We start from the raw sequence: 25,359 nt of genomic DNA on the forward strand, positions 1-25,359 counted from the left end.
TTCCCCCCTTAAAATTTGACTTCTTTTCAAACTACTGAACCAGTTAAACTGTCAATCAAGATTTTTGAGGTGTTCTTTTTCTACATTATATTTGAGGTGAATTTTTTCTGTATTATATTTTTTTGCTGTATTTATCTATCTTCTATAGTGTAGTACTTTTTTAACAGTTATTTTTTTAAAAAATAAACAGAAGCAGCTTTAGAATAGCAAGCTCCTTTCCCAGCTCTGAGTCGTAAGTTTCAAAGAGAGGCAAAATATCAGTTACTACATTTTCAAGACACAACACAAAGTTACTCACAACTACTATACTAGGGGCAGAGAATAGTTTAGACACTGGAGGCATTAAGCTTGCCAGAATTAGGTCAACAGAGATGCAAGACTGATACAAAGTTCTGCTGATCAAGCCGAAAGAGGGAGGGAGAGAAGGGGAGGGCAGGTTCTACTAATCTAGAATTCTGCACTGTACTGATGTCCTTTGCTAAAATTGCTCATATGTAGGTCACGCATCTTGCCACATGAAACAAATGTTCTCAGTTGTCCACCTTAATCGCAGCTGGACAAATTAGTCACAGACAGCAACCAGGCGATTTCTGCGAGAAGGAAACATGTGGAATACGTAGGCTCGTTTTTTACAATTAAAATGGGAATATTTGTTGCATATGTGAATCATGTTCCCAAAAGTGCACTCTCATTCTAAGAAAGCTCCGATCAGGGGCAGACTGTCCCATTTCACCACCTGAGGCAAAACAAGAAGTTGCCACCTCCCCCCACTACCGCCAAAGCCAGGGTCTTGCCACTTCCAGGGGCGGAGGAAGGGGGTGGGATGGGGGGGTTGGTCCACCCCAGGTGTCATCACTGGGGGGGGGGGTGACATTCAGCACCCGTCCGCAACTCCCAAGCCTACCCCAAGCCGTCGGGGGAAGGGGCGGAGCTGCGCCGCCTTGCTGGGGGCTTTCCCCCTTCCCTCTTCGTTTTGACAGCTATGAGGAGGCTTGGGAGTAGCAGGTGGCGTGCTATTGCCCCCCCTGCTCCCAGGCTGCTCTCTGGGGGTGGGGGAAAGCCTCCCCCAAGCTGTCAAAACGAAGAGGGAAGGGAGGAAGTCTGCTGGCAAAGTGGCGCAGCTCTCCCCCCCCCAGGAAGAGGGGCCCCATGGGTGGTTCACCCCCTGAGATGCTCGCCCTGCCCCCGGGACGCTTGCCCTGCCCCATGGCCCCGCCCCCAGGTGCTGGAGCAGCTAGCTCCGCCTCTGGTCGCCTCATTCTCTCCTCTGGTGGCGGGGGTGGGGGCAGGAGGTGCCCACTGAATTCTGGAGTCACTGCAGGCACCTCCCTCCCGCCCCCACATCACTGGAGAAGTGAGGAAAAGCAGGAGTAGCAACGAGAGCTCTGCAGAGATGGCAGTGGGTGGGCTTGGCAGCAGCAATAACAAAGGTGGGATCTGCCACTTCTGGATGTCGGTGAGAGTCCGCCGCCTGAGGCAATCGCCTCGGTGTGCCTCACGGTAGCGCCAGCTCTGGGTCTGATTCAGTGCTGTTCATCATGTTGTACATCCTTTTGTAAAAATCCAATACTTGCCTTTTTCAGAGTACTTAGAAGTATCAGCAAAAAGGCAGATTCAAACAACTGCATGTTCGCACCCATATATATTTATTTAAGATCCCCCCAAAATATACTTAATGCCACTATCTATGTAGGAAACTTATACCTTAACAGCAAGTACGCACTTTTACAATACGATTAAAAAATTATGTATATGCATGGCATCCCTATTAAGGAGTTATCTCATATTTTACATGATTTGCAATGCTAATAAGCAAGGCCTTTTGCAGGACAGTTTAGACCAACTAGTCTTCACCTCTGGGCACTCAATATGATAGAAAGCCATTTGTTATATTCAGTTGCATTTGTTGTTGTTTAGTCGTTTAGTCGTGTCCGACTCTTCGTGACCCCATGGACCAGAGCACGCCAGGCACTTCTGTCCTCCACTGCCTCCCGCAGTTTGATCAAACTCATGCTAGTAGCTTCAAGAACACCATCCAACCATCTCATTCTCTGTCGTCCCCTTCTCCTTGTGCCCTCCATCTTTCCCAACATCAGGGTCTTTTCCAGGGAGTCCTCTCTTCTCATGAGGTGGCCAAAGTATTGGAGCCTCAGCTTCACGATCTGTCCTTCCAGTGAGCACTCAGGGCTGATTTCCTTCAGAATGGAGAGGTTTGATCTTCTTGCAGTCCATGGGACTCTCAAGAGTCTCCTCCAGCACCATAATTCAAAAGCATCAATTCTTCGGCGATCAGCCTTCTTTATGGTCCAGCTCTCACTTCCATACATCACTACTGGGAAAACCATGGCTTTTACTATACGGACCTTTGTTGGCATTAAGCAGTGCCTAATTTAATTACTTTCAATAAACGTCCAAGGCAGCTGCCAAGTGGAAAAAGCTAAATCTTATAGACATCTACTTCACAGCGTTAGAAATTAGCATTTGTAGAGATCATCTCAAAATTAGGAAGGAGAGGAGGAAGCCTTGCTTAAGTAGGAATTAATCTGTAAAGCATAACCAGAAAGACTAACGTACTCCATAACAAATCATAGAGAAAAATCAAGACACTTGTTTTATCATAATGTATTAAGAGTTAATAGCATTTGGAGAAGCCAAATGCTGTTTGCTTGGAGTTTGGCAGCAGGCCTTGACACAGACATTTGAAAATACTCAAGACCTAACATCGCTTGAACCCCTGGTTCAAATATCCCCCAGTAGAGGCTCTCGTATTGGGGCACAAACCTGCCAAGGAGAATGTCAAACATGGGGAAACAGCTCCAGAAAAGCTTAAAGCCACTATTGGGGGGGGGGGAGGTTTCCCCAGTAAAGCTCAACAACGTTGCAGGTGTCAGGAATTTAAATATTCGCAAAACAACAACAACAAACCTATGGTTACGTGGAACATACTCAATAAACACACAAAACGTAACCGGCTGTACTTTTGAATAAATAAGGTATAGTATTCATTGTATCAATTTGTAGATATCAACAGAAGTCTCATAAAGTTCAACGAAAAAAGCGGAAGACCCAGTGGATCAGTTCATTCTCTAGTCAGTTCATGCATAAGGTCCATACATGTATAAGTATCTATTCCACCTGTCTTGTTCAAAGAGTCCAATAATCCACATGAAGGGCTGTTACAGACTGCAACTATGACTATGCTATAAGATCCACTATCCTGTAATATTACATATGAGACTGTTCTACTGATGAAGCCTAGGATGGCAAAACAAGGCTAATAATCCAGAAAGCCTCGTCTTCGACTCTGTGAAAGGATTCTGTGGAACTGTAACAACCCTTCATGTGGATTATTGGACTCTTTGAACAAGACAGGTGGAATAGATACTTATACATGTACGGACCTTATGCATGAACTGACTAGATGATCCACTGGGTTCTCTGCTTTTTCCGTTGAACTTTATGAGACTTCTGTTGAAATCTACAAATTGATACAATGAATAGTGTACCTTATTTATTCAAAAGTACAGCCGGTTACATTTTGTGTGTTTATTGAGGAATTTAAATATGGCAACTCTCTCTTAGAGACATTTCTGTCAATCTCCTGTTCTCTGGCCAACCAGCTCTCTCTACCACTCAGACAGTTCCATTCTAAAAGTGTTACTAGGACTGTTTGCTAATTGTGCAGGTTCTCGCTCCCTCCTGTAGTCATGAGGTCAATCGAGATATAACAGTAGGTGGTCTACTGATGTGGCAGATTCACTAGCATCTGTTCTGAACATGCTCCGAGCTGTTTCCTTGAAGGCCACACCTCCTTACAACTCTTAGGATATTTCAGTAGTCAGGAAATGTTTCAGCAGCATTGGACTTTTCGCTTAGAGTTTTCTGGCTTTGCTAGAGAGAGTGGGAGTGGGAAGCAAGCAAGCGACATTGTGACTCTTTTTCTACAATGTATGTATATTTTTTACTTAATTATTTCATGTTTGTTTGTTTGTTTGTTTGGATTAGGGAAAGAAATGGTGGGTGGCTTGAATTAACTATTTTCCTGCATTCACTCACTAAAAACTGTAGCAGCTGCTGGGTGAGACAAGGCAGACTGATCTGAATCACAGTTCCAGAGTATTTTCCAGAAAATGTGCATGGATCTGCTTCCAACAAGATCCTCCCCAAGTTTAAATTCAAAATATGATGACTGCAGATGAATGGTGGGAATTGCTGCTGCTGCTGTTTTGTGAGTTTGTCAGTGAATTAAAAAAAATTCAGAAATGAAAAGTTTATGTTCCATGCATGTCTGGATGTGCATCATCCCCCAGACCTGACAAATATTCTCCTTAGTCTCAGGCATAAGAGGATGATTATGATTACTCACATGTACTCTGCACATGAACAGAGACTATTACTTCACATTTTCAGGACTGAACCATGCACTGCAAATATTATCTGCTCTGCTCTGCTCTACTTTTATAGTTGTTGGAAGCCACGCAGAGTAGCTGGGGAACCCAGTCAGTTGGGTAGGGTATAAATAAAATAATACATTATAATAATAGTAACAACAATTATTACTACTACTACTAGTAGTAGTACTAATACTATTACCAGCAGGTGGGAGGCAGGGGAGTAGAGTGAGAGACCTATTGCTACATGCATCCCTACTGGAGATAGAACTATCTCACAATACCATACAATAAACAGCTCTTGCTCAGGCAAAACATGTACAGGAATTTTGAGAGGTGGTACAATATATGAACTTCCCTAAGACCGATGTAATTTCTCATGGGCTTTCACACCATGTTAGTTGCCTGGGTTGGAGGTCAAAATTCGAAGTTACAAGAGTTTCGGCTGCTGTCAAGAACAGCAGCTCCAACTCTCCTCTCCCCGCCTATATTTGTTGGTGAAAGTGATGTTACATCACTCCTACTGAAAGCAATTTCAGGTTGGGCTGTGCTGATAGGTTGGGAGCCAAAACAGCACCACTGAGAAGCACAGAGGAGGCTAGCAGTGTGCTCAGAGGAACCCTGAGGTTCACAGAAGCATATTAAAAACTTAAGGAAGCAAAAGCACCCCAAACAGACCAATGGGGACTGAGCATGTTCAGTGGCCACAGACGATTGTATGTCAGTTGGAGAAGAAAAAATGGCAAGCAGGAAGGAAATGGGATATCCTGGATGAGGGCCTGGCTGGCTGGCTGGCTGGCTGGAACTCTAATCAAGAACATTCATATTGCTGCACAAGTCCTACTAGGACTTTGTGTGAATTCAAAACAGCATGCAACAAGTTTTCTCTCCCCAAATACTCTCTTTTTCATTGGCTGCTGCTTGGATGTGCAAACTTATTGTGAGGTAACATCCCACCAGCCATTAGAATCTACATATAAAACCTCATTATATGCCAAATAAATAAATTAACCTCAGTCATTTTTTATTTCTTGGTGTTACCAAGGAAGACAGGAAAAGGAGAGGCAGAGCTGCAGTTGTCAGTAGCAACGAGACGCAGCATCTCCCAAGATGGCTGGTTTCAGCTAGGGATGAAGGAGAATTTTGGTTCGGTTCACATCCGAATGCGAATCTCCCCATTTTGCACTCCCCAAAACAACAAGGAAACCAAAATACAGCTACCCTTCCAAATTCATACTTTACTGAATCGTGCGATGCAGTTCACCAAACAAAAAATGTGTACAAAAATGTATACATTAGGGGAAAGTGTTCATAAATATGCAAACATACAAATATGCATTATATTAGGGGAAGCTGCGTACTAATTATCTGCACTGGGAGAAGAATATATATAGGGAGAAATGCACACCACAATGCTATCAGTATTTTTGTGATGATTTAAACAAAACACACAAACCGCAGCAGAAACGTGGTGAACTGCACTGGAACAATGAGGAACAGAGAAGCCGAAATAGACAGATTTGTTCATGTCTAGTTCCAGCCTTACATGGTATTTATATTTCACAGTAGCTGAAGGCTGGGCTTCTTTTACAATATACCTCTCTTCAAAGCAGAATGGGAAGACTTTGTTCAAGTGTTTTCACATAAAAGCTGTGCAGTCTTGCCTGTTTAATTAAGCATCTCAGCAGGCGAGATCAAGTTATCAGCATAACGCAAAGTTCCCAGCTTTCTCTTGAATCCCCAAACACATGCATGGGCGCGATAAGCCAAGTAGATGTTTCCAGGAGGTTTAGATGTACCGGTATATATATTTGTGTGGTCAGTAAACATGTGGGGAGAGGAATAACATCAGTTCCCCATATGCTCAGCTTGCATGCTTTCAAAGAACTGTCCAGGTATAGGCTCCGACCGTGACTGCTTGAGCCCAGCTGGTAGCTTGGAATGTTTGGTTGCTCAGGAAGCAAAGACATTTGCAGTCCATTTTCTGTGAGGGAAGGGAGGGTTTTCAGTTTGGCTGGGATTAAAAGCTCACATTGATGCTTTTGAATTCTGGTGCTGGAGGAGACTCTTGAGAGTCCCATGGACTGCAAGAAGATCAAACCACTCCATTCTTAAGGAAATCAGCCCTGAGTGCTCACTGGAAGGACAGATCCTAAAGCTGAGGCTACAGTACTTTGGCCACCTCATGAGAAGAGAAGACTCCCTGGAAAAGACCCTGATGTTGGGAAAGATGGAGGGCACAAGGAGAAGGGGATGACAGAGGACGAGATGGTTGGATAGTGTTGTTGAAGCTACCAGCTTGAGTTTGACCAAACTGCGGGAGGCAGTGGAAGACAGGAGTGCCTGGCGTGCTCTGGTCCATGGGGTCACGAAGAGTCGGACACAACTAAACGACTAAACAACAACAACAAAAGCTCACATAGAGACAGGTGGGAAACAAGGAGATCCCAAGAGATAAGACAGCTCAAGCATCAGAGATGCACAGAGACAGGATGGCTGATGGAGGGATGGAACAGGCAATGAGCTGGAAAAGTGAAATCTGAAGGAGAGGTATGCGGAGAATGAGGTTTAAGGAAAAGATTGCTTTAGTGTACTGCTATCATTGTGCCTGGTTTGGAAGCTGCGGCACTGCAAAACACAGCTACTAGGTTGCTCAGTGAGACACCCAGCTTTGCACACATTACAGTGGTACCTCAGGTTAAGTACTTAATTCGTTCCGGAGCTCCATTCTTAACCTGAAACTGTTCTTAACCTGAAGCACAACTTTAGCTAATGGGGCCTCCCGCTGCCGCTGCGCAGTCGGAGCACGATTTCTGTTTTCATCCTGAAGCAAAGTTCTTAACCCGAGGTACTATTTCTGGGTTAGTGGAGTCTGTAACCTGAAGCGTATGTAACCTGAAGCGTATGTAACCCGAGGTACCACTGTACACTGCTGTTGAAAGATCTGAACCGGTATCAGTTACCGCACCAAATTCAAGGTTCTCTTGACACTGAAAGCCCTCAACAACTTGGGACCAGGATACCAAACAGACTACCTCTTCCAGTGCAGACCAAGCCCAGCCTTAAAGTCTTCTGAGGAAAACCCAGTGTATTTCACTGAGGAAAACAAGGAATCAGACTCTGTTGGTGGGAGCATCCACCATTTAGAACGGTTTTCCCACCCCAGGTAGTTTAAGAGGCAGAGGCAATAACCATCATTAAACACCTCTTAAAAACACTACATGTTTACCCAAGCTTTCCTGAACTCAGATTCCTAGTACATTAACTTTCTTAAACTGTGCAATGCCCATTTATACCTATGGTGTAGAGTTTTATACTGTTTTTATTTAGCCTTTAAAAAGTTTTATGAGAGTGTTGTTGCTGTATTCTTATATGAAGTTATATCAATTTTATTTTTTATGAAAACCACTTAAGAGATTTCTTTTTATTTTTGAATGGTATATAAAAATTGAATAAATAAGGGACAGCAGGGCTGATTTTGAGGATGAAAGTTGCCATTTCAGGGAGGGTGAAGCTCCCACTGAAATGCAAGATACCCCTCGTGAAATATTGCAGAGGAGACGGGGAATTGTACAGATCAGTGACAAGGTAGGGCCTTGTGGGGATTTCAAAGCACTTATGATAGGCGAGTTTGTATGTGTGGGGTACAGTGGGAGTGGAAAGCAGAGCAACACAACAGTGGTAAATATATATTATTTTATACATTTACATTTGTCTTTCTTTCTGAAGCCAAAGCTGGTGTATATGGTCTCCCCACATTTATCCCAAAAACTGCCCTGTAGTGTAGGTCAGGCTGACAGGTAGTGGCTGGCTCCATGTCACCAAGTACGGAATAGCAGAAGGTGGTGCAGGTTTGCTGGTCTGCCTCAGGCAGCAAAATGGCATGGGATAGCAATGGGTGAAGCTGACACTTGTGGTTCTCATGATTTAGTTGCCATAGCAACTCTATTAACAAACTGCAGCTCACGTCACTGGAAATAACACTGCTTGGGTTGCTGAAATATTCTAAGAGACCTTTTATTAGCAAAGTTCAGAGCTTCTGCCGCATTAGTTTAATGCATTTGTATACAGATGCTTCCACATAGAAATATAGAAATGCAGCAATTTATTTAATTTTTACTTTTAAATTTCATAGTTAATTTTAATTATTGGCAAGTCTTCCTAGAAGATGGTTTGTTTAGGGATTACTCTCCTTCCAATGTAGTGATCAGAGTTTGCATTTCAACCTGCACAAGAGAAGATACCATTGACCTGCTTTCATTTTAAAAAATCCTTTTTGTTTGATTTTAACAATACAGAGTTATAAAAAACCAAATCTATATCCATATACAGAGATTTCTCTGAATCTCAGGACTTCACCCTACCCCCTCTGTGGGGTCCCATTTTAAACATTTAAAACTGCATCTTCTTCCGACCTCTAACTTTTATATCAGTTCATATTGTCCATGATAATTGTTACGCTGTAAGTGAAATCAAAATCCTGCCAGTGCTTCCATCTGCTTACAGTGGTCTCTCAGATTACAAAAGAATGGGGGAAATTTATAAGTTAAGTTTTGGTACATGAGTTTTCCAGTCAGCTTTGCCATTTTGGCATAGTCCATCAGCTTGGTTTGCCATTCCTGTCTTGTAGGGACCTTGTCTTCTTTCCTTCTCTGGGCTAGTAGCATCTGGGCAGCAGTTGTTCCGTACATAAAAAGTCTTTTCTGGTCCTTTGGGACATTGACTTGCTTTCAAATGGGTCCCATTTAAAAGAGTTGCTCTGATTTGGATGGTGACCAAATTAATTCATCTAATTGTGTCATCAGCGCACAGTAAGGTCCTAGAGGCCTCTTACCACAAAACTATTTTATTCCCATGCCCCTTTCTGCTTCTTGGTTGCAGCAGCCCCAAAATGGACCTTGTTTTGGCTTTAGGGGCTGCTTTAGCCATGGCACACCATTGTCCAGTTTATCTGAAACCACAAGAACTGTTCCTTTGATCCTGGACACAACTGCACATTGCATATCTTCCAAGCACCCTGGGGGGAAAATGGGACATCTCATTTTTTCGTGTGAGATCTCGGCGGCCATTTTGGGTGGGCTGTGTCAGGAGTTTGGTGGTGTGGCACCATTGCACTATCTGAGCTGCTCCTGTTTTTATGGCAAACAGCAATGAAGTCATTAGATATCGCGATATAATTTTCATGCAATTGAGGAACAGGCTGGTCACAAAGGGTATCTTGGTCAAACAGAGCATGTTCATATGGAATGGCATCCAAGTCAAGAGGGTAAATGTGACTACTCTAGAAGAAAGGTAACAGTAGCCAGGGTGATTCTTGTTTTCTTCTTCACATGATCACATACATTCTCACATTTTAGCTACTAGCAATCTTAATAATGTGCTGAGGAAACCTGAACTTTCATTCATCTCCCTCCCTGCCCCACAAAATGTGCATGTGGTACCTTACACTGCCTTCAGTCTAAACAATCACACCAAGGTGAGAAACTAAATTAAACAAACAAGTTTTCTGATGTTCAGTCCCACCACGCATTCAAAAGAGAGACTCTTCATTCTTTCCTTAGGAGCCCTTCTCTCTCTTCCTAGATATTTAGACAGTGCTCACACAGTGAGAAAGTACAAGATCATCCCCTGGGGGGTGGTTTAGCTGCAGGCAGCTCCCGCCACACTGATTATACAGAGTCAGTCTCAATGTCACTATCACACTGAGTGTCTAAAACATTTGACAAGGCAATTGTGACAAGCTATTGTATCAGTCTTCCACAGGAAAGGGGTGTACAGCTGGGTGCCCCCTACAGAAAAGGGCTGTTGGGAGTTTAGGGAAGGCCATCGCTGCCACACAGCTGCAACAAACAGCAGCAACTGTGGCATACTAATACACATGCACTCCAAAAGCAACTACAGTGTTTGCCATAAGAATTTCCTTCCTGGGTTACAGTCTGGACTCAGCTAGATTGGTAAAGAAAAAGTGTTTCATATGTGTTGTGTATGTGATGTAACACTGACATCAGATGGCATTGTGGAGTCCCGTCTTTCCCTTCCGGATTTCCCTGTATGAGTCTGCAACGTGTTTAACTGAATTGCATCTTTGACGCGTCTAGATCCAACCCAAGGTCTATTTGGGGATGAGGAACCTTTTGGGTAAGGCTTTTTTCCCCAGCCGGAACTTACAGGTGGGCGCCATTGCCATTCTAAGAGAATTCCGGCACCTCTTTCTAGAAAAATAGTGCTACTTTGGGGGCTGAGGATCACATAAACCCAGTGGAAACTTCTTGGGGGCTGGATTCCCATAGCAGGTGGGGCCTGATCAGCACACAATCACATGCCCTAGTCTTCGCACACATAAAGTCTCTTTTAAACACACAGTAATAGGTATTTCCTATGGAAATAGAAGGGTGTATTTAATTCTCCACAAGTCAAGATTCACTTTTCATTTCTCCATAGACTTTTAATTTTTTTTTACAAAGTTTGTTTTTTAAAATCCCTCTAAAACCCTTTTTCTGTCTTGACTAAATATGTGGTTCTATATACTATATCTGTTCATTCATTGTTTGTTGACACTTCATTGGAACCTTGTCCGTAACAGTTTGAAGTTCTTTTCTTTGTGAATTGCTTCATTCTGGTTCACTATCATTCTGAATACTCATATATAGTTTAAAGCAGTGTTTCCCAAACTAGGGCCTCCAGCTGTTTTTGGACTACAACTCCCACCATCCCTACCTAGCAGGACCAGTGGTCAGAGATGATAGGAACTGTAGTCCAAAAACAGCTGGAGACCCAAGTTTGGGAAACACTGGTTTCAAGTATTCATGACATTTTAACTTGGCTTGTTCTAGGTATGCTGAACACATGTTCTTATGCCAGCATGTGGTTTTACCGTATACAACAGTTGTTCCAAAATGTTGTGTGGCCTCAAGCTCAGTGGAGGGACCAATTACCCAAATGAAATGAGAAATAACACACAGATTGTTTGTTCTTCCCATAAAATCACAGCTTGCAGTACCTTGCAGCCTAATCCAAAAACCATTTACTGAAAAACAAATGCCAGCAAGTGCAGAGGCATGTACAGCTCAGTTTTGTGCATGTTTATGAAGAACTAGGTCCCACATTTCTAGAAAACCTATTGTGAGGGGATGATTAGCTGCTTGTGCTTAAAATTGTGCCCCCTCAGAGTTTGTGCGGCTCCACAAACCTCTGTGTGTGAACAGAGCTCCTCAGACATGTCTGCTCTAGTCACTAGTAGAGTCTGACAGTGGCTGCCTGCGGAAGCGCTTCCAGCAAAGAAGCTCCTTAACGGAAACGCGTCTCCTGGACTCACGACGTGGCAGCTTCCGGCGAAGCATGGGTCTCCCTATGGTTGCTTCTGACACCTCCCCGTTGTTTTCGCTGGACGTGTCTCTCACCCCTCCCTCTCCCCTGCTAGTTCCTGCCTTGGCTGCTGCGTCTCTCTCAGCATTCCTGAGATCCTCCTCCAGAGACCCCTCGCTCCCCCTGCTGGTCCCTGCTTTAGCTGATGACTCCCTCCCAGCCTCTGGGAGCCCTACCACCTCCCTTTCCTCTGATGTCAGTTCCCTGACATCCACCTCCCCTCCAGGGCCCCCTTCCCCCCCGCCCCTACTCTCTCCTCTGGGCGGTGAGGAGCTAAAACCCCGAAAAGAATCCTCTTCATCTTCAGACGTCTCGAACATTTCCCTCCATCGGTCTTCGTTCCGGCTCGCTGAATCCTCCTCCGCCTCGGAATCAGAGAACCCCTCCAACTCTTCTTCTTCGTCGGTGGTGGCAAGGTATTCCCTCCGGAACCTCGCCACTGGCTGAGGTTTACGAGGGAATCTCTGATGAAAAGTTTCTATCAAAACCTCGTCATCTACATCCTCTGCCATGACCCAGGTGTTTTCCGACTCCGGATCCCCTTCCCACATTACCAAATACTCTACTTGATCTCCCTTCCACCTGGAATCGAGAATCTCCGCTACATGGTAGCTGTGTTCCTTTTCCTCCATAGCTGGTCCCCTATTGACCCTCCCTTCTCTGTCCCCTTTATACGGTGACAGCAACGACCTGTGGAACACTGGGTGCAGCTTCATGTGGTTCGGTAACCGGAGTCTGAAAGCCACTGGGTTGACCTGCTGCGTGACTTCAAATGGGCCCAGCCTTTTGGGTCTTAACTTCTTACAACCCCCTTTGAATGGTAACCCTTGGGTAGACAGCCACACCTGGTCCCCCACCCTAATGCTTTCACCTTCCCTTCTGTTTTTGTCTGCCTGCCTCTTATATTCCTCCTTAGCCCTGTTTAAGTTAAGTTGGAGCTGGCGATGGATCGCTTCCATTTCTTCAACGAACTGTTCTGCAGCTGGAACGCTCCAGTTCTCCCCTTCCCCCCCTGGGAAGGCTCGGGGATGGCACCCGTGATTAGCCAAAAAGGGGCTCATCCCCGTGGACACGTTCTCTGCATTGTTGTAGGCAAATTCTGCCAACGCCAGCTTCTCCACCCAATCATTCTCTCTGTCATTCACATAACACCTCAAATATTGCTGGAGGACACCATTAGCTCTTTCCGCCTGCCCGTTGGTTTCTGGATGACGGGCAGTTGAGAAATTAACCTCTACATGCAGTAAGCTCATGAGCTTCCTCCAGAACCTGGAAGTAAATTGTTTCCCTCAGTCAGAAACCACCCTCAAGGGGGCGCCATGCAGCCTAAACACATTTTCTACAAACAATTTAGCGGTTTCTTCTGCTGTGACCGCATGTGAGCAGGCTATAAAGTGGGCCATCTTGGTTAACAGGTCTACCACAACCATGATGGCTGTTTTCCCTCTGGACCTTGGCAGATCAGTCATGAAATCTATTGCCACTGCTTCCCATGGTCTTTCAGGCGTGGGTAGTGGTTCTAATAAACCTGCCGGTGCCCGCCTCTCCCCCTTGGCTCGTTGGCATTGGTCACACCCTCTCACATACTCCCGCACATCTTCCCTGACCTTGGGCCACCAGAATTCCCTGGTAACCAGCCACATGGTTTTGTGTTGCCCAAAATGCCCTGCTGTAGGGCTATCGTGCAGTTGCTTGAGTACCTTTTCCCTCAATTCCCCTTCAGGTATATATAACGCTCCCTTGTAGTACAACGCCCCGTTTCTCTCCTCAAAACCCCCGGGTTTGTCTCCCTCCCTCCTGATACCCCTGAGTTTGTCCTGGGCGTATTCATCCTGCACCGTTCCCTCTACCAGTTCCCTTTGCCCCACCAATGCCGCCCCACACACCCAGCGGTCCTCTGGAATGACATGGGTCTCTTCGGGTGCTCCCTCCCCCTCCAAATATTCAGGTTTGCGTGAGAGAGCGTCCGCCCTAACGTTCTCTGGGCCTGGCACGTAACAAATCTCAAAGTTAAATTTGGAGAACTCCTGGGCCCATCTCAACTGCCGTTGGTTGAGCACTCGCGCAGTTCTCCAATACTCTAGATTCTTATGGTCCGTGCACACTTGCACCTTATGTTGTGCACCAATTAGCAGGTGCCTCCATCTCCGGAAGGCCTCATGAATAGCAAGAAGTTCCCGGTCGTACACCGTGTAGTTCCTCTCGGATTTGTTCAGCTTTCGCGAAAAGAAGGCACACGGTCGCCACTCTGACTCCTCCTTCCCCGGCTGCAGAAGAAGCACCGCCCCTATGGCTCTGTCAGATGCGTCTGTTTCGACCCTCAGCTTTTTTTGTAAATCCACATGCAGAAGTTGTTCTTCAGAGGCGAAGGCCCTTTTCAGTTCCTCAAACGCTCGCTCCGCCTCCGCCGTCCAAACAAACTTCTTTTTACTGCTGAGACAGTCCGTGATGGGCGCCGTCAGGTGGGCGAAGTTTCGGATGAACTTACGATAAAAGTTTCCAAACCCTAGGAACCTCTGCACATCCTTCTTGGTTTTGGGTGTTTTCCATTCCAGCACTGCTTGAACCTTGCCAGGGTCCATGGCCAACCCCTTGTCTGACAGGCGGTACCCCAGGAATTCCACCTCCTTGGTATGAAATTGACACTTCTCCAGTTTCACCCACAGCCTGTTGGCTTGCAGCCTGCTCAACACTTCTCTGACGTCTCTCACATGTTGCTCCTCATTCTCCGAATACACCAACACATCGTCTAGGAAGGCCACGCAATTCTTGTAGAGCAAAGGCCCCAGTACGTGGTTCATGAACGATTGAAAACACGCGGAGCCTGTTTGTAATCCAAAAGGCATCACGAGATATTCAAATGCCCCCAAAGGGGTGAACATGGTGGTTTTCCATTCATCCCCTTTCCTTATACGTATCAGGTTGTACGCCCCCCTTAGGTCCAGCTTTGTAAAAATCTTTCCCTTCCGCACCCTGGTCAAAATATCATCAATCCTGGGCATAGGAAAAGCCGCCGGCTCTGTCACTGCATTTAACCGCCTGAAATCACATACAAGTCTCGGCTTGTCCGTGTGCTTTTTATCCACAAAAAACACTGGGCTACCCCCCCGCTGCCTTGGACTCTCTGATGAAGCCTCTCTTCAGGTTCTTGTCAATGAACTCTCGCAACTCCTGCATTTCCCTGTCTGACATGGCATACAACTTGCCTACCGGAAGCTGTGCCCCAGGGAGTAAATTGATCTGGCAATCAAAGGGCCTATGTGGGGGTAGTTGGTCAGCTTCCTTCTCGCTGAACACGTCGCTGAGATCTGCATACTGTGGTGGCACCTTCACCTTCTCCATTACTTCAGTCCCTGCTAGGGTGGCTTGGGCCCCTGCTGAACCCTTTCCCCCCCTGCAGTGTTCTAAGCAATGTGCTGAACCGAAGGAAACCACTCTTTGATGCCAGCCCACCAGCGGATCATGTAGGGCTAGCCAGCTCATTCCCAAAATGGGAGCGCCTCCCAAGGTGGCCACATTAAACGCTATCAGTTCTGTGTGCCTTGCCACCCTCATTATCATTGGGACGGTCTGCAAGCTGACTCCTCCTCCCAACAGTTCCCTGCCATCGATCGTGGTCACCTGCAGGGGGTTGCTTAAAGGGATCGTCTGTATCTGGTGTTCAGCAGCAAACTCCTTGCTCATAAAATTGCAGGAACTGCCTGAGTCCAACAGCGCCTTTATTTTTAGGGGGTGTCCATTTTGCAGCTCTAGCGACACTTCAATCACTAGAGCAGGTCGAGGAGCTTCTGGCACGGGCACTTTCACTGCTCTTTGGCCTGGCTGCAGTGCCCCGACTGTGGCAACCAGGCGTTGGCTTTTACCTGCTCCGTTTCTCCCTGCTCTCCCCCCTCAACAGCTCCCACCATCCCTTGCCATTCCTTCCTCTGGGGGCAGACTCTGGCAAAGTGGCCTGGCTGTTGGCAGAGATAGCATTTCCGGGCCCCTTTTCCCTCCTTCTTAGCCCCCTCACTGGGCTTTGAAACTGCGCGCGCGCGGGCTGTTCCGACTTCCATCGGCTCTGCCGGCGGGAAAGCTGGCTCAGGAATGTCTGGAATGCGGAACTCCTTCCAACGTCCCCCTCTCCCTTCCCGCCTCTCCAAGGCTCTTGCCTCCTGGCGCGCTCCAATGGTCAGCGCAGATTTGGTCAGCTGATCCATAGACACCGCCCTGGGGCTCCGGGACAGCTCGTCTTTCACAGCCGAAGAAAGACCTTCTTAAATAGCATCTGAATGGGTGCCGCCGATAAATCCCACCCCAATCTGTGAATCAGCATGGTAAATTCAGTCCAGTACTCACGGACAGATCGGCTTCCCTGCTTGCAAGCCATTAGCTGTCTGCGCACCACCCCTTCCTCAATATCGCTGGAAAACATGATATCCATTGCACGAAAGAACTTCATAGTGTCCTTTAGGATATCATTGTGCGTTGCCATCAGGGGTCGAACCCAGTCTCGCGCCCCCTTCTCAAGATGCCCAATTACGAAAGCAACTCGCGATTCCTCATCAGGGAACTCATCAAACTGCACGTTAAGGGCATATTGCATCTCTGTCCTAAAGGCATGGTAATCCTTGGGGTCCCCCCCAAACTTCTGCACCAATCCTGGTACCTTTCTGGGGAACTGAGTGGTTCTCCCCTTCTTGTCTGCATCCTGAGCCCTTCTCTCCTCGAGCCTCGCCGTCTGCAGCGCCAGTTGGACCTCCAAAGCTTGATACCTTTCTTCCAAGCTTGGACCAGCTCCAACCCCTGCCCCTCCGGTTCCGGCTGGGTTGCTCATGATGCTTTCTCCTGCACAGGCAGCGTACAAAGACTGTCAGACTGCTGTGAGGGGATGATTAGCTGCTTGTGCTTAAAATTGTGCCCCCTCAGAGTTTGTGCGGCTCCACAAACCTCTGTGTGTGACAGAGCTCCTCAGACATGTCTGCTCTAGTCACTAGTAGAGTCTGACAGTGGCTGCCTGCGGAAGCGCTTCCAGCAAAGAAGCTCCTTAACGGAAACGCGTCTCCTGGACTCACGACGTGGCAGCTTCCGGCGAAGCATGGGTCTCCCTATGGTTGCTTCTGACACCTCCCCGTTGTTTTCGCTGGACGTGTCTCTCACCCCTCCCTCTCCCCTGCTAGTTCCTGCCTTGGCTGCTGCGTCTCTCTCAGCATTCCTGAGATCCTCCTCCAGAGACCCCTCGCTCCCCCTGCTGGTCCCTGCTTTAGCTGATGACTCCCTCCCAGCCTCTGGGAGCCCTACCACCTCCCTTTCCTCTGATGTCAGTTCCCTGACACCTATGTCCATTTTGTTTATTATATAGGACTGTTGTGCAGAGAACTAATAAACTGACTACAGACAAGAGTTCCTGCTGAATACATACCCTCCAACATTTCTCCAATGAAAATAGGGATGTCCTATTCCACAATAATAATAATTTTATTCTTTATATCCCACCCATCTGACAGGGTTGCCCCAGCCACTCTGGGTGGCTTCCAACATATATTAAAAACATAATTAAACATTAAACATTTAAAAACTTCCCTATACGGGGCTGCTTTCAGATGTTTTCTGAAGGTTGTCTAAATCCTTATCTTCTTGGCTCCATAACGCCATACCCTCCAACATCTCTCAGATGAAAATAGAGACGTCCAGTGCTATTTTTATTTTTTTAAAAATCATGTTTAGGGGTACTCTCATTTTCCTACTCATATTGAAATACTGCCCCTCAATGAGGACAAACTTAGATTCACAAAATGTTTAGGGGTATGCATCCCCCTGCTTCCCTCCAGAAAAAAAAGCACTGGGGACGTCCTAAGGAAAAGCGGGACATTCCAAGATCGAATCAGAAACCAGGACTGTCCCTGAAAAATATGAACAACTGGAGAGTCTGTGAATAATCACCTGTCTTGAAACATGAGCTAATTCTTTCCAACACACATGGCACCACCTATGCAAGCATACAAAGTTGCCTCCTAAAGGCTCAAACCACTGGTCCATCTAGTCAAGTATTGCCTACGTAGGCCTCCCAGGGGTTCAGGAAAGTTCTTTGCTAGCCCTGATCTCTTAAATTGTATTAATAACTCCAGGCTGCTCAGGTTTGAGTCATGAATCATGATGTTGATGATTGTCACTAGGATCCTTCTTTAAAGCGGAAATGTAAAGAATGGAACCTCAGTCACTAAGCATGCAAATAATGTGATCTCCCACTGAGCTCCCGTCTTCTACCTGACCTACTAAACCAGTGTGCCAGCAACACAAGCCCTATTCAAATTAGTCTAGATGCTTAAAGGAACCATCATCTTTCATCCCTCTGTTTCAGCTGCACACACACACAAAAGCCATTCCCCTTTCTTGCTGTGGCTTTCCAAAAAAATCCTGTGCAAATTGCAGCCCATCTGTTTGTGTGCCTTTTCTCTAGCTTAGCCTTGTTCTAACATCTATACTGCAGTGGTACTGAAGCATTTTTTAAAATAAGATAACAGCAACACCTGGTGTGAGCTGCACAGTGAGAGTTGCCATCTAAAAACTAGGCTTTGAAAAGGAGTATTAAAATTTGGGTTTCCCCACCTGCTGGTGGCCCGTTGCTCAATTAAATAGGGTATTATCTTTGAATATTGTGAGCAGGTTTTGCTTTGTTCCTAGTTCATAATTCTTCCAAACTATGCCTAAAGGGTCAAACATTTGGTTCCTGGTGATTCTTTCTCCTTGGCAGGCCAAATACCAATTGTTGATGGTTCTTTTGCTGGGTCATGCTGTGCAGCTGAACAGAATGGTGCTGTCTCAGCAAGTAGTATTCTTGTTTTAATGGTTTAGCTTTTAAAAATGGTCCTTTGCTTCCGCAGGCGGGCATTCACTGTAGACATGTCAGATTCATAATGGACTGTTTCTGTTTGTTTAGAATATTTTACATACCACTTTGAACTGTTCCAAAAAATGGCTTACATATTAAAACGAATAGCCTAACAATTGAAAAAGCAATGAGATTTTTTAGACTTGCCTGTATTCTGAATGGTGATTACCCTCAAATATTAGTGAGATTAAGAAAAAGGTAGCTAAATTCCTCTCTTACCTGTATAAGGATTGGGTTACTTAGTTAAGGATGGAGAAGAAATTCATATGGTCCATATTCTAAACCTACCTAATTTGCTGGTTCTGGATTTATATGCAGATCAGAATACACCTGTCAATTGGATGACAGACATACAAATTCTGTGGTACAAGTACAGTTTTAAAATGCACAAAAATGTGCTGTTTTAGGGGGAAGCACACTGGGAAATATGCTAAAATGGGAACTATTTATATATGAAAGTTTCATGTGCTTTGAAAAATTCACAAAAACCAGGATAGATTGAGCATATGCAAAACTGATACAGAACAGGAATGAGCTGGTCCATCCATCCCTACATTTTGCACAGGGATCTGCAATAACTAGATTCCTCAAGTATCCCAAGGTGGGAAAACAATGGGCTGAGACATTTGACAATGCCACTTTCAAACTTTGCAGATCGCAGTTGCACATCACGTGTAGTGTTAGATTGTGCGTTGTGTTCCCTACTTAAAATCACATAGTTTCTAAGCAGCATAAAATAGGTCTCATTGTTGCCTGTGACATGTGCAATTGACTTAATTATATTTATTCCCAACAGACAACGTATTATGTTGGTTTGTTTTGGTCTTAGGTAGATACGACAAAAATAAATAAGGACATACTTTGTTAGAGAGAAAAGGGAATATATCTAGGTTTGCGTTAACCACTACCTCGCCGACCTGCTTCTCTTGCTATCTTGCTGTAAGTGAAAGCCTGATAAAGGACTTCTGCTTACATAATGGGGCTTTCTCCCCCTCTCCTTCCCTATGTGCCCCCCAAAATCAGCTTGGAGGGGGATGTCAGGAGAACCCTCAGAACAGCACATGGAGGTGATCATTCCATCTGGCAAGCAGGAATGCTTCCACAAATGGAGTGACTGGAAGGGTGCCATGTTGAATTCCACCCTGTACTTTTAAAGCTCATTTCCCACCTCAAAGAGTTCTGGCTGCTGTTGTTTACCCCTCAATAAGTTATAATTCCCAGCAAGTGCTGGATTTACGTATAAGCTAAACAAGCTATAGCTTAGGGCCCCACTCTCTTGGAGCCCCCAAAAAATTTAAAGGGAAAAAACCCTGGATGTGCATTTCCAAAATATAAGATAAAAAAATCAAGTAAAATAAACCTACATACAGCAACAGTGTTTTGTTTTGTTTTGTGTAGGTTCCTATGATGTAAGTAATGGGCCCTGCCCGCTAGCCTGCTCCCTAAAATATCACTGCTCATTTCTATATATAGGCTGCCTACAGTCTGCATAGACTGGTTGCATGGCAACATTGGCAATTGGCTTTAGATACCTATTAGGTCCATAAATTACAATATAGCATACAGTGGTACCTCTGGTTAAGAACTTAATTCGTTCCAGGGGTCCATTCTTAACCTGAAACTTTTCTTAACCTGAGGTACCACTTTAGCTAATGGGGCCTCCCGCTGCCGCCACGCCGTCGCCACCGCATGATTTCTGTTCTCATCCTGAGGTAAAGTTCTTAAGCCAAGGTACTGTTTCTGGGTTAGCGGAGTCTGTAAGCTGAAGCGTTTGTAATCCGAAGCATTTGTAACCCGAGGTACCACTGTATATGCAACACAAAAAACAGCGACAATTTGTTGTTGACAAAGGACAGCTGGACATATAAAGGGCCCCATCACCTTCAGTAGCTTAGGGCCTCGTCAAACCTAAATTCAGCCCTGTTCCCAGCAATCCTTAACAAAGTATGGTGTCCAGGACCTTTGAAGAGGGAAAGTGTGCTTTGAATGTGCTTTAAAGATATAGTGCAGCCAAAGGATGAGGGAATCCTTTGTTAAAATTCTTGTTTGGCAGTAAGACTCACTGGGTCAGTCACTATCCTCAAGATAATAACCATGAAGTGGGGAGGCATTGGGAGGGGGGGGAGGTAGTAAAACCTTGTGCACCATCCTCAGTCAGTAGAGCCTGAGACTCTTAATTTCAGGATCATGGGTTCATGCCACACATTGGGCAAAAGATGCCAGCAATGCTGGACCAAATGATCCTCACAGTCCCTTCCAACTCTGGGATTCTATGATTTCTAATCCTGAGCTCCATGGAGAAAAGGTAGCATAAATAAATAAAAGCGCTGGTACGATTAGGCAAATAGCTTCTACAGGAAAGTTGTTTTGCGAGAGAATGCCGTATTATATCTCAGATATAAATAAATAAATATTCAAGGCAATATTATTGTGCAAAGGAAGATGCTTGAATTGATATAGCTCTGGAGATTGACTTCTTTCACTGCAACTAGATTTATGTACAACATGGACAGAAGGAACACAATGCGCCTCCTATGCTCTGACTGCCAAATTCAATCTACATGGTAACACTGGGGTAAAGGGAAGAGCTGTTCAGTCCCCACACCCAATTCATTCCTTTCACAATGGGAGCTAGATTGTCAACACGAGCACCAACTGTGTGGCATGGACAGCTGCCCACTAGAAACCTGCCAAAAACCATCAAACCATTGAACACACAACATGCTAAACAGCTGTCAGGTGAAAACAAATTGCTTTTTCCAAGTAGAGGTAAAACAAAATTTTAAAAAATCCCTAAGTAATTGCTAACCTTATGAGCTATTCTGCCCCTTTTCATTATTTAAACAGAGAGCCGTGATCTAGCGGGGGGGGGGGGATGCCACTGGGATCCTGTGTGTTTGTGTGTGTGTGTTAAATCACACCTTCACTTTAAATCATAAATATGATAAGATTCAAAGATGTAGGCAAACAGAAATGCAAATCCTTTCCAGCAACTTTCATGAAAATATCTGCCTTTCTATACAGTGGTACCTTGGGTTAAGAACTTAATTCGTTCTGGAGGTCCGTTCTTAACCTGAAAATGTTTTTAACCTGAGGTACCACTTTAGCTAATGGGGCCTCCTGCTGTCGCTGCGCCGCTGGAGCACGATTTCTGTTCTCATCCTGAAGCAAAGTTCTTAACCCGAGGTACTATTTCTGGGTTAGCGGAGTCTGTAACCCGAAGTGTCTGTAACCCGAGGTACCACTGTACTGGCATCACATCTAGCACTTTTCATTGAAAGACAATGTAAAAATCATTACACATTATGCACACAGTTGGACAAATTGCACATCATGTTCCCTATTCAAAGAACAAATTCCCTATGGCTCGCAATCCTAGCGAGTTAAGACCCACAGTGAGACTTACTTCCAAGTCAAGATGGGTGATTTATTAATCTATTTCTTACCTGTGTTTCTTTTCCATCCATTCTGTCCCGTTTCTGTATTTATCTGCCAAAACCCCCCCCAGAAAACAATCATATTAAAATGTGCATTTTGTAAATATATTAGCACTCAAAACAGTATTTCTAAACAATTTCTAAACATATTTTTATATGTTTAAGCTGCTGAGGAAGTGTGAAAACTGTTGGATAATTAAGTTCTGATTTGCACATTAGTCCAAGAGGGGAAGATCAGGCCGGTTCGCACCAGAAATCGCCAGTATTGAATTCCTCACACATCCCTGAGTAAACATGCATACTGTAAACCATATAATACAATACTCAATCATTCTGTGGATCGCATGTTGAACCAGTTGCATCTTTCCCCCCCCCCCCACAGATCTAATAAGAGGCCTTATTCAATCACTTGTTGAGGTGCACATGGAGAATAAAATTAATGGTGGCATCACCAAAGCTTAATTATACCCAGTATAACGTTTATGGAGATAACCTTGGAAATAGTGAAACTGTTATGCAGCCAATGAGATTTTACCATGCAAAGGACAATTCCTTTGCTTTGCATTGAGAGTATCACACCTCATCCCTAAAACGGTGAGGACTTCTTTGAAGAGGAGCGGGATTGTATAGTTATAATCCAGTATAGTTATAATCTAGGATGCAAACGTAAGTGCATAGTGACAAAAGTAGCAAGCACTCAGATGCTCATGGGACATTTTGCCTCCCTAAGTACCCTATGGCATGGAACTTGTTCTCTACTGAATGGCCAGCAGCTAAGCCTCTCTTGTGTAAAAAAACACTATGTGAACATTTGTTGTAGTTATTTTTAAATCTCATAATAAAATCAGACACACAAGGCCACTGAGGAATAATCTCATGTAGACTCTCATCCTTCTGAAGCTGCATGCCTGCTTCTTGCAAAAAAATAAATTAAATAAAAAATCCCCTGTATCACCAAAAAGAAAAAAGTCAAGAACTAGAACTGGGGTGAGGGCAGTCATGGGGCAATCATTTTCCCTTTATCTAGAGACCATTAGCTATTTTCTGTTCTGTTTCATTTCTCTTGGTCTTGTGCAGACTGTTGGCTCAATGTGAACCATGGATGGCAGTCTTGTGACTCACCCCCAGTTTAAAAATATCTCCATTTGGCAAGTAATATTAATCACTTTCACCCTCGTGCTTTGTGATAGGAAAGCGCATCCTCTCTCCTCGCCACATCTCCTTTTCAAGTTTGTGTTGCTGGATTCTAAGTTTCCAGCCTTCTTCTCCAGTTCTCCAGTTCAGTATAGTTTATATATGCCTTTTCCACAGTACAGTGGTACCTCGGGTTACATACGCTTCAGGTTACATACGCTTCAGGTTACAGACTCCGCTAACCCAGAAATATTACTTCAAGTTAATAACTTTGCTTCAGGATGAGAACAGAAATCGTGCTCCAGCAGCGCAGCAGCAACAGGAGGCCCCATTAGCTAAAGCGGTGCTTCAGGTTAAGAACAGTTTCAGGTTAAGTACGGACCTCTGGAATGAATTAAGTACTTAACCCGAGGTACCACTGTAATGCTGTCCCCAAAGTGGTCCACAGGAAATGTTCAAAACATTGCATTTGAAAAGACAACTTGCTACAATTCAAATAAGCATAGTATAAATTCAGTAGTTCCAAGAAAATAATCTGAACTAACAAGTACAGAGTTACATCAAAACCAACAGACCAAAAATAAACACATAAAAATGCCAGGAAGCTGCATTCCTAGGTCTAGCCTTGCTGCACCCTAAGAGGCAATAGTCATCTAAATACAATTCAGTGGGGGAAGAGAGTCTTTTTCACTCTTATCTCTCCCATAGCAGAGTCTGGCACCAGCAAAAGGAAAGTGCTGGATTTAGGGTGGTGTGAGCAGTTCCCCCGAGCCAAAAGGCCACAAAATTGAGACAATCCGTAATTGAGAAGATCTATTTGGGGACACAAAGATTTGGGCTCACAGAGGGTGCCATATTATGAAAGATTACCAAAGTCTGCCTCTGGTGGAGGGCATCAGCAGCACGTCCTCTTTCCCTTACTTTTTGGCAGGGGGTTTGTTTTTTTTGCTTGGATTGAGAGGTTTGCCTGCTTTGTTTCTTTCCCGCTCCCCAACTACCGCTGCTCATCTGCATCCTAGCACAAGATGTCACACACAAGTCTCTGCCCTACCCTCCTAGACAGCATCACCTTTCAACTTTATGCCTCACTTCCAGGCCCTTGGTCTGGCCGCAATAGTCAACTACTGTGTACACAATTTCAGGTTTTCTTCAATAAAGCAAAGACTATGTAGGAACTGCAAAAGACCTATTCGCATTCTTTTAAATGTTAAAATATAAAACAGGCACCCCCAGCCTGCGGCCCTCCATATGTTTTGGCCTACAACTCCCATGATCCCTAGCTAACAGGACCAGTGGTCAAGGATGATGGGAATTGTAGTCCAAAACATCTGGAGGGCCGAAGGCTGGGGGTGTTTGATATAAAACATCAGTTCAGAATTTAGTAATCATAAGAGAGCACATGAGAGTTCAAGAATAGGAAACCCGTGCCTTCCTGATGAGCAAATATATTGAGGAATAAATTTACACTATTCCTGTCAAACCTTCACCATTCTTACTTGAAAGGCATGTTAGTATCAGAAGGCATCAGGAATGCTTTCATCTTTCAAAAGTAATATCTATAACGTCTCCGTTTACACCCTGTCTGGTGCTCTCCTGCTGCTTTGAACTACAACTTCCATAATTTCCTGGTCACCAGCTGTACTGGCTGAGGTGCATGGGAACTGTAGTCCAAAATATATTTGTGGGTGTGCCCCCCCCCAAGTTGATGGATATTGCCATTCAAACAGTGTGAATGTGTTGCATCACGTGACTAATTATGCAGGGTGGGGCTTACCTGCCCTTCCCCCAGTGGCGTAGCGTGGGTTGTCAGCACCCGGGGCAAGGCAAGTAATTTGCGCCCCCTAACCCGGGGCAAGGCAAGTAATTTGCGCCCCCTAACCCCTAACCTGCTGCGTCAGGTGATCTGAGGCGAGTTGCTGCTGGCGCTGCCGCCCAAACGACGCCGCTTGCCTGGAGGAGGAAGAGAGCAGAGAGGCGAGGAAAATGCAACATGGCCCAGCAGCTGCAGCAGCAGCAGTGGTGGCGGGGCTGTGAGGAGGGGCTGCCTGGCGCGCCCTCCGCGGCCCTGACGCGTGGGGACCGCGGCGAGCGCTGAGAGCCGCTGCCAGCTTGTCGGTTCCGCGAGATATGGGGCTCTGCTACAGCCTGTGCCCGAGGCTCT

General features: G+C 45.3%; 2 protein-coding genes across 3 annotated transcripts in view; one reads left to right on the forward strand and one right to left on the reverse strand.

Moving 5' to 3' along the window:
* The window catches only part of LOC309532292 (uncharacterized protein), a 99,876-nt gene that overhangs the window by 51,295 nt on the left and 23,222 nt on the right, over window positions 1-25,359 (reverse strand). Inside the window, exon 2 of one of the 2 annotated variants that reach the window (XM_082222528.1) lies at window positions 22,074-22,116. The exons of the other annotated variant lie outside the window; for it this stretch is intronic. Within the exon in view, the coding sequence (XP_082078654.1) occupies window positions 22,074-22,116 (43 nt within the window). The remainder of the gene's footprint in view (window positions 1-22,073; window positions 22,117-25,359) is intronic. 2 annotated transcript variants of the gene reach the window in all.
* The window catches only part of RASGEF1A (RasGEF domain family member 1A), a 240,019-nt gene that overhangs the window by 13,548 nt on the left and 201,112 nt on the right, over window positions 1-25,359 (forward strand). The window lies entirely within an intron of this gene.

This window comes from Podarcis vaucheri (genome assembly GCF_965113315.1).
Source record: "Podarcis vaucheri genome assembly, chromosome: 5".
NCBI lineage: Eukaryota > Metazoa > Chordata > Lepidosauria > Squamata > Lacertidae > Podarcis > Podarcis vaucheri.